This window comes from Salminus brasiliensis, chromosome 17, assembly GCF_030463535.1.
Source record: "Salminus brasiliensis chromosome 17, fSalBra1.hap2, whole genome shotgun sequence".
Classification (NCBI taxonomy): Eukaryota; Metazoa; Chordata; class Actinopteri; order Characiformes; family Bryconidae; genus Salminus; species Salminus brasiliensis.
The window spans coordinates 31,282,482-31,295,624 of NC_132894.1; the positions used below are offsets into that span (position 1 = coordinate 31,282,482).

Genomic DNA, 13,143 nt, shown 5'->3' on the forward strand with positions numbered 1-13,143 from the left:
TTACAACTACTACTAACTACCGTTGACTACTGCTACTACTACTATTGCTTACTCCAACTACTACTAGGCCAACTATTGCTTTTAAATACTACAACTACTGCAGGTTACTACACTTACTACTAGTCCTACTACTTTTAACTACTACTGCTGCTAATTGCTTCTACTACTGCTACTACTACCTGCTACTCCCACTGTTAACTACTACTACTGCTACTACTACTAATGTTAACTACTACACTTGCTGCTACCTACTACTACTACTATTAACTACAACTATTAACTGCAACTACTGCTGCTGCTAATTGTTTCTACTACTGCTACTGCTGCTACTGTTAACTACTACTACTACTGTTAACTACTACTACTGCTGCTAACTGCTACTACTACTACTGTTAACTACTAGTACTGCTGCTAACTGCTACTACTTCTACTGTTAACTACTACTACTACTGTTAACTGCTACTACTTCTACTGTTAACTACTAGTACTGCTGCTAACTGCTGCTGCTTATTGCTTTTACTAATACTGCTAATTGTTACTATTACTGCGGCTGCTGCTGCTACTACTAATGCTAAGTGCTACTATTACTGCTGCTAATTACACCTACTTCGACTGCTAATAGTAATAGGTAAATAATAAAAATGTGTAACTTTGTGTGTGTGTGTTGGAAATGTTCTTTTACAGGCCATATTATTATTACTACCTGTATTATTAATTTATTCAATTACTATTGTTCATAATATTTTATATCCCCCTAGTGATAATAGTAAGTAAAACATTTGTATTAGTAGTGATAATATTATTGACTTTACTATTACTGCTGCTACTATAATAATATTACTACTATTAGTGCTATTACTACTAACACTGCTGTTATTACTAATAATGATCATTAGTAATAACAATAATAATAATAATAATAATAACAATAATAATAAAGGAAATGGCTAACCCACAAACACATTTCAGCAGAGATGCATCTCCTCCTCCTCCTCATATGTGCATCAGTATTAGTCACATGCTTTACTGGAAAACAATCCTCTGTACTCTGTAATCGGATAACACACAAAGGAGAAGGACACGAGCACCATTCCCATCTCTGAGCAGAGCCCCGATTGGTCCTTTCCTTAAACACTGAAAAGCATCAGTGTTATGAGCTCTTGGAAAAACAAATGAACTGAGCAACTTTGTCCAGTTGTGCTGTCAAATAACACAGTGTGTGTGTGTGTGTGTGTGTGTGTGTATGTAAGAACGAAACCAGACCTGCTCAGAAAGTTAAATTCAGTGTAATGATTTATTGCAGGGTGGGAACTGGGCGCTGGTCAGATTCTAAACAAATGACTGGCTTTAGTTTGCAGGAGAAAAATACAGCCGCTGTTTTACATTGAACATTCATTTATCAAATTCTACACAAAGAATAAAAAATAAGGAGCACATTTTTGTTAGTACTGTTACATTCATTTATGCATATTGCTTACAGCAACCCCTTCAACCCCAGACTCACTGTTCAGTTATTTATCTTACGTAGTACTGTTGATTTTTTAATAATATATATAAAATGATAAGCGAGTGATGTAGTTCTGAGAGCGACGTACAGCCACTACGGTTTAAGAGGGTAAATAATGTAATAAATATTAAGAGAAAGTGCGATCACTGGTTAAGGCTTTCGCTGATGGGTTGTAAATGGTTCGTCTGGCCTTGAATGTTCAGAAGGGACATGAGGCACTGAGTCAGCAGGTGTGATGAATTCTTTATGGCTGTTGACTGAAAGGTTAAGGTCAGTAGCGAGTGCCGAATCCACGAATCTCCAGCTTTGAAATGTTCCTCTCATTAGTGAACTCAGCACGGTCAATACGAGAGCTGGGACTGCCCACGTGTCGTAGCCAGTGCTTCCTATAGAGAAAGAGAGAGAGAGACATTAACTGAAGCAAAGTATATACATATTCCTACATACACTACATGGGCAAAATTATTGGGACACTTAATAGACTCTCAATAGTCTCTTGAATAGATCTACAATTATACCGGTCACTCAATATGGCTGCCCCAACATCAACACAGCTGTGCAGATGTTCTACACCACATAGATTCATCTGCACCAAACAAATAAAGATCTGGATGTCTTGTGTACTCTGAGCGATGAGACTGGTGACAGTCTACGTCCAGTGTTTGTTAGCAACGTTAGCTTAGCATCTCCCGTTCTAAACTAAAGAAGCAAAACTTCAGACATCAAACTTGTTTCATCTGACCGACTGCATCTGATGTCAGTGACCAATCATGTTCATTAGATTTCTTTTACCTAACTAGTCCTTTAACTATCACTAATGTGCTGAGAAGGGCTCACCAGCCATATCAGGGTCTTCTAGCAGCCATGTCTGTTGATGGCCGGGGTAAAGGAGAACTGATAAACCGCAGTCAAGTGGAAACCACCAATGCCATACCCTTATATGGCACGGTTAAGGTTGGCGTTTCTGATAAAATGGCCATTCAGTGTCAACACTAGTGTGCATGCACTGTGATGGTGTAGAGCATGCTGATAAATGAGCATTCAGGCCGCTCTGTACTGTATCCCATTTCTGAGTACAAAGCCTATAATTCTCCACATTTGTAAGAGCGGGCACACAAGGCCAACCAAACAACATCAGCTAAGTCAGTAAACGCATCACAGGAGTCGCAGAAATCAGATTACACGTGACAGCGTTTCTCTCTCTCTCCCCCACCCATTCTCTCCCTCCCTCTCTCTCTCTCAGAGTAGGCATGGGCGGGCAGAACTGCTCATGCAGTTATTCCTCAGAGGACCTCTAAATGCATTATCCTGCATGGTGGGCCAAAAGGCCAGGCTCTTATTAGCTGTGTGTGTGTCTATATGTGTGTGTGGTAAGGCCCTGTGCATGGCTGCCTCTGGTTTACTCAGCTGACGGCACTATCGGGAAGAAGGGCTGCGCTCAAACAGAAGGAGAGCAGAAAGGCTGGCTGGTCAGGAACACAAGTCATGTGGTCATTAAGCAAAAATCATGAATCAACTTCACAGGTTCTTTAATAGGAAGCTGGATTGAAAGTATAGAAACTGTAAAAATAATTAAAAAAAAACTCAAATATTAAGAAATTGGTTCTAAAATGTCAAAGGAACCTGTACAACATTCAAAATATGAAAATATGTAACTGATCTCTATTCTGGTTGGTTGTCCTGTATCCTAATAAAAAAAAAAAAAAGACAACCCAGGGTGGGGGTAGAGGGTGGAGCTTGACTGCTATAGGCTAAATAGGTGGGGATATGTAAATGTTTGGTTGTTGTGACATCACAAAACAAGCTGGTTTGGAGGCGTCCCACAAAATGGGCCCATGTGGGGCCTGTATGGGTAGCCCAACTGGGAACCCAAAAAATCTGTCCAAGGGTTCTATGCTGGTCCCACATATGGATGCCCACCAGGATCAGACATAACATTAATACCGTCCTCCTAATATTGAGTAGACCCCCTTTTGCCACCACAACAGATCTGAGCCTTCAAGGTATAGACTCCACAGGACCTCCAAAGGCGTTGTGTGATATCTGGCACCAAGTCATTAGCAGCAGATCCTTAAAGCCCTGTAAGTTGCGAGGTAGGGCCTCCATAGGTGCCCATGACCCTGTTATCGGTACACTGGATGTCCTTTTTTGGTGCACTGGTACTGACCACTGCATAGCAGCACAAAACCCACAAGACCTGCCTGATGTTTTGGAGATGTTCTGACCCAGTCGTTTAGCCATCACAGCTTGGTTCTTGTCAAAGTGCTTGCTGCCCATTTGTCCTGCTTACAACACCTTCATCACCTTTAGGAACGACTGTTCCCTTGCTGCCCAATATGTACAGCCCACCCCTTGACAGATGAAGCCACTGTAGATGAAGATAATCAATGATTTTTACTTCACCTGTCAGTGGTGTTAATGTTATGGCTGATCAGCGTATCTGTATATATAGCAGTGATGTATAGTATGATTCTGGCTATCCAGAACATACTGTTCTATCAGTGTACCATGGTGTAGCAGACAGCTCATATCCAGTAGGAAGTAATCAGAGAATGTGTTTAGGTACTCTGGGTGTGATGGATTAGACAGAGCTGTGGAGCGTCTAGGGTTATCTGAAAAATGCCCAAGATCTCAGGCCCAAACCTTGCAGTCAGCTTTCCATCTCAGCTCATCGTGTTACATCATTGATACTAATCACTGATCGGGCGGGGTCCACTCAGCAGAGGAAACCCAGCCCTGAGAAGAGAAAATACGAGGAGGTTCTCTTTCACGCAGGGATGGCTTATTATTACATTTGTGTCTGTTAGAAGAACGGCAGGCGGAAGCAAGTGAGCGAGATGTGAAAACAGAGAGCCAGAGGCATGGCTGGCCTAAGCGGTAGGCAGTATCACTGTAAGTTACATGGTTCACCGGTTGCCCTTCCTTGAACCACAGAAAAAAAGACCACAAGACCTGACTGAGGTTTTGGAGAAGTTCTGACCCAGTCGTCTAGCCATTACTATTTGGTTTTCGGAGTGCACTGTAGGTACTGCTTGTACACTAGGGTTCAATAATCTGGAATACAATTAATAAGGATGTGTGATGATATCAGAATCACATGGATTTCAACAGAGTATTTGCTAAAAAACTGTCAGGATTAGACACGTTTAGATTTCGCAAAAGTATTTGGACACCTGCTCATTCATTGTTTCTTCTGAAATCAAGGTATTCAAAATAGCTTATTCTACTTTTTTTGGAGTAACTGTCTCTACTATCCAGGGAAGAAGGCTTACTACTAGATTTGACTAAATTTACTAGATTAGTAAAGTCAGGATTTTAGATGATCACCACCCATCAATGCGGGGGGGGGGCTTTGTACCCCTCTAGGCTACGCCTGGCAATAGGCAGGGGGCCAATAGGTTCATGTTTATCTTCTCCAGAGAGTCCTATTCTTTTGGCAGTACTTCTGTACAGAGTCTAGACAGAGGTGTGTGTGTGCATTTGCACATCTGTGTCAGCAGTGGGTGCAACCTGAAGTAGCTGAATGCATTAGAAGGGGTGTCCGCAAACATTTGGAGTTATAATCTATACACACCATGTACTGTGTAAACACCTGTTAGTATTGTGACACTGCTAGACTGGACTTGTCTACTTCGCCCACCCATGGCTGAACTTGTCTCGACCTTTGTCGTGTGTTTTCAGTCCCAACATCTGAGCTTTAAATACACGCCATAAAAGATCTTTCCACTACTTTCACACTGTGAACCACTCTTCCTCTTTTCCTAGTAGGCTCCCAATCATTCTCTCTCCCACACACACACACTCACACTCACCACTACGCGTTGTGCATGTGTGCATGTGTGAGTGTGTAGGGCTCATTGTGTTCTAAAGGAAAGGAGTCTCGCCCTGGCCCTGCTGTTGAGGAAGTCTGATAACATTGAAGTGAAGTGATAGGAAGGAATTTCCTCCAGCTGAGGAGATTATCCATGAACCGCAAGGGTTAGCAGGTCGGCGAGGACTTCCTACTGGTCCTGGAGCAGTTCGGAAAGAGAGGGGTTTTGGTCGTTTGGTCATGTGTAGAAAATGTTTGGTAAGGCATAAACAATGAAGTTGAAGGCGGTCCAGCCTTGGCTTATCACTTGGGTAATAAACTACTGCTGTGGACTGTCTTGCGTGTCATGAGATGTCCTGATGATGTCCACAGCTTTGGTGAAATAAACACTGTACAGAATTGTCGCTTTCATCAAAATATAGTCCATCAGGCAAGATATGACTGGTGTCAGAAGTGTACTTCCTCTTCAAAATTGGCTGAGCCAATTAACCCACCCACTCACTTGAACACCTTCTATCACTATCCTATCCTATCCTATCACTTGCTTACACGTGATCACTCAGGTTTGTTGACGGTGGAGCAGATAGATGCAGGCCTTTTTTAGTGTCTGTGTTCCCGTGTCTGTGTTACCTTCTGGCTCTCTCCAGCTAGCTAACAGCTCACTCACCAGCACTAAAATTAAAACCAGCAGATTTATGGTTTATGATTATATTATGCAACTAAATTACTAGGGCGAAGGGCCTAGTACCCAGGGGCATTATGCAGGGGCAAAGTACCCGGGTGCGTTGCTCTCATCCATGCTCCCGACACCAGGAGGGCGAAGAAAAGCACATGCCTTCTCCGATACGCTTGAGGTCATTTTTAAACTGCCGCCAATGCAGCATTACTAGACAGCCAACACGCTCGAAGGAAAGCACCAGAGCCCAGGTCTGATACGTCAGTCAACAGACGCCTGTGCTGGCCAGCATCACAATGGGAGGGACGAGGGGAGAGAGCGGCATCTACCAACCCAGAGATAGCACAGACAATTGTGCTCTTTCAGGCTCCGGCGGCTGATGTCTGGGTGGGTAGATGGCACTCACTTCCCTAATAACCACCAATAGAATAGACCTCTCTGGGGCAGATAAACCTACGGGCATCACGCCTAATGGCAAGCGTGTCCTAAAGGTGTATAAAGCCCTGCAGCAATAGAGAACTCTGTTCTCTGGAATCATGGTTGGTATTCCATCCAGTACTTTTAGGATGATGGGTATGAGGTGGGTGGTGAGCTCATAAAAGCTTGTGTCACTGAATGCGATCAAATCCTCACATCAGCGCTCCTTCAAAATCTAGTAGAAAGCCAAATTGTAGAAGCCATCTTGGAAAATTTTGAAGGTTTGAGGTGTGTCATGAGTTAGCCATTAGCCTCGTAGCACCAGGTAAAACTTCCAAATTCAGACATCGATCATTGATCCTGGCCTGATCGACTATCTTTGGAGAAATGGGGGGAAAAAATCTGCGTATGTTTGACTTTTGGCCGAACTGTTATAAGGACAGCTCCACCCTCGAGCCTCTAAAATGGGTGTGTAGCATGTTGTCAGATGGGGCCTTTGGGATCTGTACTCTTATACACACACCCACACACAAAAAAGGCACATACACACACATACACACACCTTAGTGTTGAATGAAGAGCTCAAACACCACAACAAGTGAACACAGAGACGTGGAGAAGGACGGATCTGGATACTAGACAGAGCATGTAGAACAACAATGTGAGAACCAGGAGGAAAGAAGGAACAGACGAGCAATGGATGGTAAAAGGAAGAAGACAGGAAGCCAATATTGAATCGGGGGGAGGGGGAGGGGGTTAGAGGTTTCCCATCCAGCCGTCTCTGTCTGTTTAAATATTTAATGAGAAAACACATTTCTGTTCTCTCGCATCTCCACTACATGAGCCGGAATGAAGCAAAGGAGGGAGGAGGAACAGGGCGATGAAGAAAAGCTTTCTGGTCCTGCAATAACGAGCTGTCTGCCTCTGTATCCAGGCGAACTCGCACACACTCCAGTGATCTCTCCTGCGTGTCTAAAGCCCTTCAGATGCTCGGTGTGTGTTATTTGGGTTGGGTGGCTGGGACAGCATTTCACGGCAAGATGCAGCGTGTATGAGTGTGCATGTGACTGATAGTCTTGGATTTGATTCGCTTTAGAATGACACCAAAGCTGACAAAACCAGCCTTTCTAACACAGGAACAATGTTTATGTGTGGCAGTGGTCTTCATCCATCCTCCTGGAGAGCTAGCTTTTTGCTGGTTTCAACTCTGAACCCAAACCTAACACTCCTTAGTTGGATCAGGTGGGGTGGATTAGGGTTGTATCCAAAGTCTGAATGTAGCTCTCCAGGAGCAGGTTTGGAGATGACTGACATAGTGGGATGTCAGTTGACATGAATGGCTTATGTAGACATTATGGAGCCTTATGAATGGTGACGAGGTGGGTCCAGAGCCTTCCTGGCATCACTGGGAGTGAGGAAAACGAGAATACCCATAGGACAGGGCACCAGGCCACCGCAGGTCACCACACACAGGCATTCATTCACACACTCACACCTATGGGCAATTTATCATGGCTAATGAACCTACCAGGCAACCTATAGTATAGCTGAAAGAAAGGACTATGCGGACACAGGGAGAATACACTAAACTCCTCAACTCCAGGAGCAACCGCAGCTGGAGCTTAGTGACATGGCACTACCTGCGGCCCCACCATGCCGTCCTGGTGTCCTTCAGTAAAGTTAAAAAAACAAAACAACAGCAAGCTTTCTAATAATTAGTCACAGCAACCAATTCTGTCAGGTAAGGGTTACACCAGTCTCCTAAAATCCTGAGATCCTGACTGATGCTGTCGCCAAGGCTGAGGGACGACTAGCCAAGTGTTAAAATGATGCATGTGGCTTAAAAGTAATGTGGTTAAAGACATTACTGTCCACATTCACAAGTTTCAAACAATTAGTGAGAAGCTAGGACGCTAAAAAAACAAGAATTGTTAGATCTTCAGAATAAAAATGGATGCTGAATCTAAAATGATTAAATATTAAAAAAAAGAACTAGCTACATCCGGCAGACTAAGGTGCTGTCACTATGATCAGAGGAGCCCAGGGAGAGCACAACTGGCCTTGCTCTCTCCTGGGTGGGTACATGAGGCTCTCTCCCCACACCGCTTTGCCGCGGTGCTGGTCATCACTGACGTCTGCGGGCTGGTGCGCTGGTTGCCCGGTGGTGCTGCATTGGCAGAAGTTCTAAAAATGAGCGGCTTGACTGTGCACGCGTTGGAGGGGGCGTGTGTTGGCCCACCCTCACTGGTGTCGGGGGCATGTGCGTGTTGGGTACTTGACGGTCCAAATTGGGGAGAAAATGGGTCACAAAAATATACAATAATCTATAAATTTAGATCATTTTAACTATATTTGTGCAAATATGTGATCCCTAAACATCCCTGCACGCCACTAGCTAAAACTTCTAATCTTTAAGTCTAGTTTATCATATATAAATGTGCATTGCATGATTTATCATTTTTGAATATGTAAAAAACAGATTATGATGAATAATTAATAATAAAATTCAAATGATGACCTTTGTGTGTACCTTTGTATACAACCCCCTTCTCCCCACCTACCTCTACACATACACACATGTACACATGCTTCAAGAGATGCAATGGACCCTAGCGAGAGGCAGTCCCATCCATCTGAAACTGGGTGGGTCTCTCGCTCTCTCTCTCTCTCTCTCTCTCTCTCTGGCTCTCTCTCGTCTGGTTCACATTTGGGCTTAGGTGGAGCACTGTGATGTCATAGGCCCTCAGCCCCTGTGAGCCGCCCCAGCCCAAGCTCGCTTAATGACATCATCTCTCTTGGCCCTGCCCTGCGCCCGGGACTGCATAGTGGGACACACCCCACACACACACACATACACACGTACATACATACACAAACAAAACAGCCCAGACGGGAGCAGTCAACCAGCCCAGCTTAATAGCGAAGCCCACAGGCCCCAGCATAAAACTGCAGGGACGGATCATAAGCAGTTCTGATTAACTCCTGCTAAACCTATTTGCGTCAAAACCAATTAGATCTGCCTACGACAGCAGGGCTCATTACTTAAGCACGGTTGCAGCAGTGGCTGGACTAGATAGGCTAACATAGCTAACAGTGAATGGCTACAGAAATAATAATCAAATAGTGATAATAATCAGACAGTATGGTGTGTTGTTTGTACAGTAATGCTAATGGGTGACTGTGGATTTTCATGAACTGACTGAACCGTTCCAGATCCAGGACACTGAAATGTGATCCACATGTGTGCTTTCCTTCTCCTGAAGGATTTCTAAGTGTGTTTCAGTCCAAACACAGTGATACACCATGTAAAGAAGGGGGTGATGGAAAACCTCTGTATTCTAGAGTGTTCTATGGCACAAAGAGTTGGCTGTCGGCACCCTCTGCTGATCAAGTAATGGTACTGCATGAAATTGCAAGCTGAAAATATGGCTGTTGGGGATTTGTGTAATCAGTTTTACTGTAATTACAGTTAAATGTTCTTATATAGAGTCACAGTGATGTAGTTAACTGATAAACTGAGCAAGAAAAAGAAAATAAGGGCTTATTATATATATTTGTCATTTGTTGGTAGCAGCTGGTGTGGCAGCACTTTGGGCAACAACACTGGCTTCCCATGTGAAACCAGGGTTTAATTCCTAGGCTGGGCAAACGCACCACGCTACACCAATATGAGATCTTGGACAAGACGTCTAACACTACATTCTCCAACCTGTGTAATTCTAATGTAAGTCATTCTGGATAAGAGCTTCACCCAAATGCAATAAATGTTAGGGAAACATCTCAATGTCCAGGCAATATCCTGACAACTCATCCTAACGAGTGTGGTAGAGGAACATGCATACTCACATCTCATCTACCTTGTCCCGAGGCCCCTGCACCTGTCCAATCACGGTGCCCTGTCTGGTGTTCTTCACCCAGCCGTTCACCCCCAGCTTCTTTCCGTGATCTTCTGTGTACTACACACATTTAAAGGCCGAGCACATGAGCTTTACTTCCAGTTAATTGTTTTTTTTTTTTTATTAAAGACGTGTTTGTATGCAAGTATTGTATAGTTTCTAAAAATCAGTTGGTCAATGGTTTATTAATAAAGACTCAAATGAACTGTTAAAATGCCTTAATGATCAAATAATCAGTAGTTTTCAGAAGTATATAGCATCATTTTATTGGGCTAATTAATTTATCTGTGATGGACATCTACTCACCATTCTGAAGCACACACCTGAAAGGTAAAAAAAATAAAAATAAACATAAGAAAATAAATAAATAAACATATAGTATATATAGTATAGTATAATATATATATATATATATATATATATATATATATATATATATATATATACTGTATATATACAGTACAACCATGTTGGTCTATGGCCTATGGTCTATGCCAACCCTCCATCTCCAATGAAACCCATACCCATTGCTGGTCATTAACTAAGCTGGTCAACCACTTCAACCAGCTTTCCAGCAGAGTGTAGAGACATTTAGCACCATCTGAAAGTTGGTGAGTTATGAGCCATAGCATTAGCACTACTGACCGATGAAGTAAATAACACTGATTATTTTCATCTACAGTAGCGTCTGTCAAGGGGTGGACTAGACAGACTAGGCACCAAGTGACCAGGGAGGTCTTGGAGGTGATGAAAGTGTTAAAATCAGTAAAAATGGACAAGCATAAGAATCTGAGCCACTTTGACAGGAACCAATCTGTAAAGGCCAGACGACTGGGTCAGAACCAGAACATCAAAACATCAGACTGGTCTTGTGTTGGGCGTTCCCAATATGCAGTGGTCAGTACCTACCATAAAAAGTGGTCCATAAAAAAGGACAACCGGTGAACCAGAGACAGGGTCATGGGCACCTAAGGCTCACTGATGCAGGACTTGCAGGATTTAAAGGTCCTGCTGCTAACATTAGTGTTGGAGCCAGATACCACAGGACCCTTGCCTATCCAATCAGAGTCAGATATGCTGAGGCAGCACAAAGAGGACCTATTCAATATTAGGTAGGTAGTACTAATGTTATGGCTGATCTCTCTCTGTCACACACACACACACACACACACACACACAGCAGCAAAGCCACGCTGAACCTGAGCTGCCCCGGTGGTTGGTCTCTGTCCACCTCTGCCCAGCAGACAAACACTACCGATTCTATTTTTGGAGGCGGGGCCTGGGGAGGTCTGCTGCGCCCCCAGCTGAACTGGCGACCACCTACCCTGCACATTGCCGAATATTTCAAAATCTACGGAGGCGTACTGTCCCTCAGAAGACATGGCGAGCAGCAGGCTGGGGGTACGGAGTCAGAGCAGAACGCAGAAACCTCAGAGATCTCCAACTGCAGCCCAACAGAGCTCTGCTGCCCCCAGCTGGCTGACCCCGCCTTTCATCGCGAGACTTTCCTCACCATTACCCAGTCCAGGCCTATTTTTATCCCAGATCAAGTGAAATCACTGGAGCTGTGATTACAGTGTTCACTCACATCACAAAGCACTGCAGTATTAAATACATTTCATTTCATATGTACTTTACATATTCTAGTAGTATACTTTAGGTCTGAAGCCAGCGTGTGATACGTCTCCGCTGTCTACCAGCATGTTTAGCATGTCCAAGCTCCTTGACCAGCTTGCTAGGTCAGACATCCTGTCTGTTGTAGGCAAAGCCTGTTGAGGCCAATTACCCTGATAGCAGGAGGATAGTGGACCACTGTTGGCCCACTAACGGCAAAGCTAGCTGTCCTCTGGCATTTTGCTCAGCGGTTTATTATTTTTTTGTGGACGGCCCATTGGCGGTCAAGCAGATTGTTAGACAAAATGCCACTTTTCATTGCTCCTTTTCCAACAACAGCACACTTTACTTCTTTTTTTCTTAATTTCTTACTTTGTAATCCTTTATAAATTTAGAGTTTAGATTATATTTTTCAGTGTCAAGCAACTTTCTTAATGAAATTGTTTAATATCAGACCTGGTTGTTATTTTTTCTTAGTTTACTTTCTAAAATAAAAGTCCCTGTGCATTTAAAATCAGTTTGAGAAGAATTAAAACTAGTTAGTTCTTGTATGCATTACAACTATCTGGGTGGTCCTGGGTTGAACTCACAGTGGCGAACAGTCAGGGGGGTGCAGACCTTATCGAGCCAGCGGACCGATAAACGCTTGCTATCTGGGATATGCATGGCCACACCTGAGAGGCCACGGCATGTTTGGTGACTGAAATTGGCCCTAGAGCTACAGGGGTAATGTACCAGAAGTCCATCTATTCAGCTATTTTAGCCTAGCTGCTCCTGTGCTAAATGTACACACCTGTATGTCTTGGCCAATTAGGATATTGTTAGATTACCAGATGTCCTCTTTTGCCCAGACATTCACTTTTCGAGATCTAAAAAAATGCGACTGTCCAGGAATTCTAAGTTGTAAAATTGTGTAAAATGTCCGGGAATTCGCTTTGATTAAAATAATTAACATTAACATTAAAAATAATGTCTGAGAACAATGGAATTCGTCACTTTTGTGCAAAAATCTCCAAATTTGCAATTTTACAGGAGAAGGAAAACACCTTAACTTTCAATGGAAGTCAATGTAAACAGATGTTATTGGAATGTTTCTATTGGTCCATTGATCGTGGGCTTCTACCACAGTATAAACTGCCAGATTCAAACAATGTCAAAAAGTAAAAATACAAAGTTTATGGCAGCAACAAAATACAGAAATCAGTCACAGAATTAAATGGTC

The 13,143-nt window shown here is 43.3% G+C and overlaps 1 protein-coding gene across 2 annotated transcripts in view; it reads right to left on the reverse strand.

Moving 5' to 3' along the window:
• Positions 1–1,296: 1,296 nt before the first annotated feature.
• acyp2 (acylphosphatase 2, muscle type) overlaps positions 1,297–13,143 on the reverse strand; it is an 18,873-nt gene continuing 7,026 nt past the window's right edge. Inside the window, exons 1-4 of one of the 2 annotated variants that reach the window (XM_072660612.1) lie at positions 11,632–11,741; positions 10,614–10,630; positions 10,258–10,367; positions 1,297–1,893 (exon numbers count right to left, since the gene is read on the reverse strand). In XM_072660612.1, coding sequence (XP_072516713.1) covers positions 1,779–1,893; positions 10,258–10,367; positions 10,614–10,630; positions 11,632–11,689 — 300 coding nt within the window. In that variant the 5' untranslated portion in view covers positions 11,690–11,741 and the 3' untranslated portion in view covers positions 1,297–1,778. Of the gene's footprint in view, positions 1,894–10,257; positions 10,368–10,613; positions 10,631–11,631; positions 11,742–13,143 lie in introns of those variants that run through there. The other variant, XM_072660613.1, reaches the window with a different exon arrangement.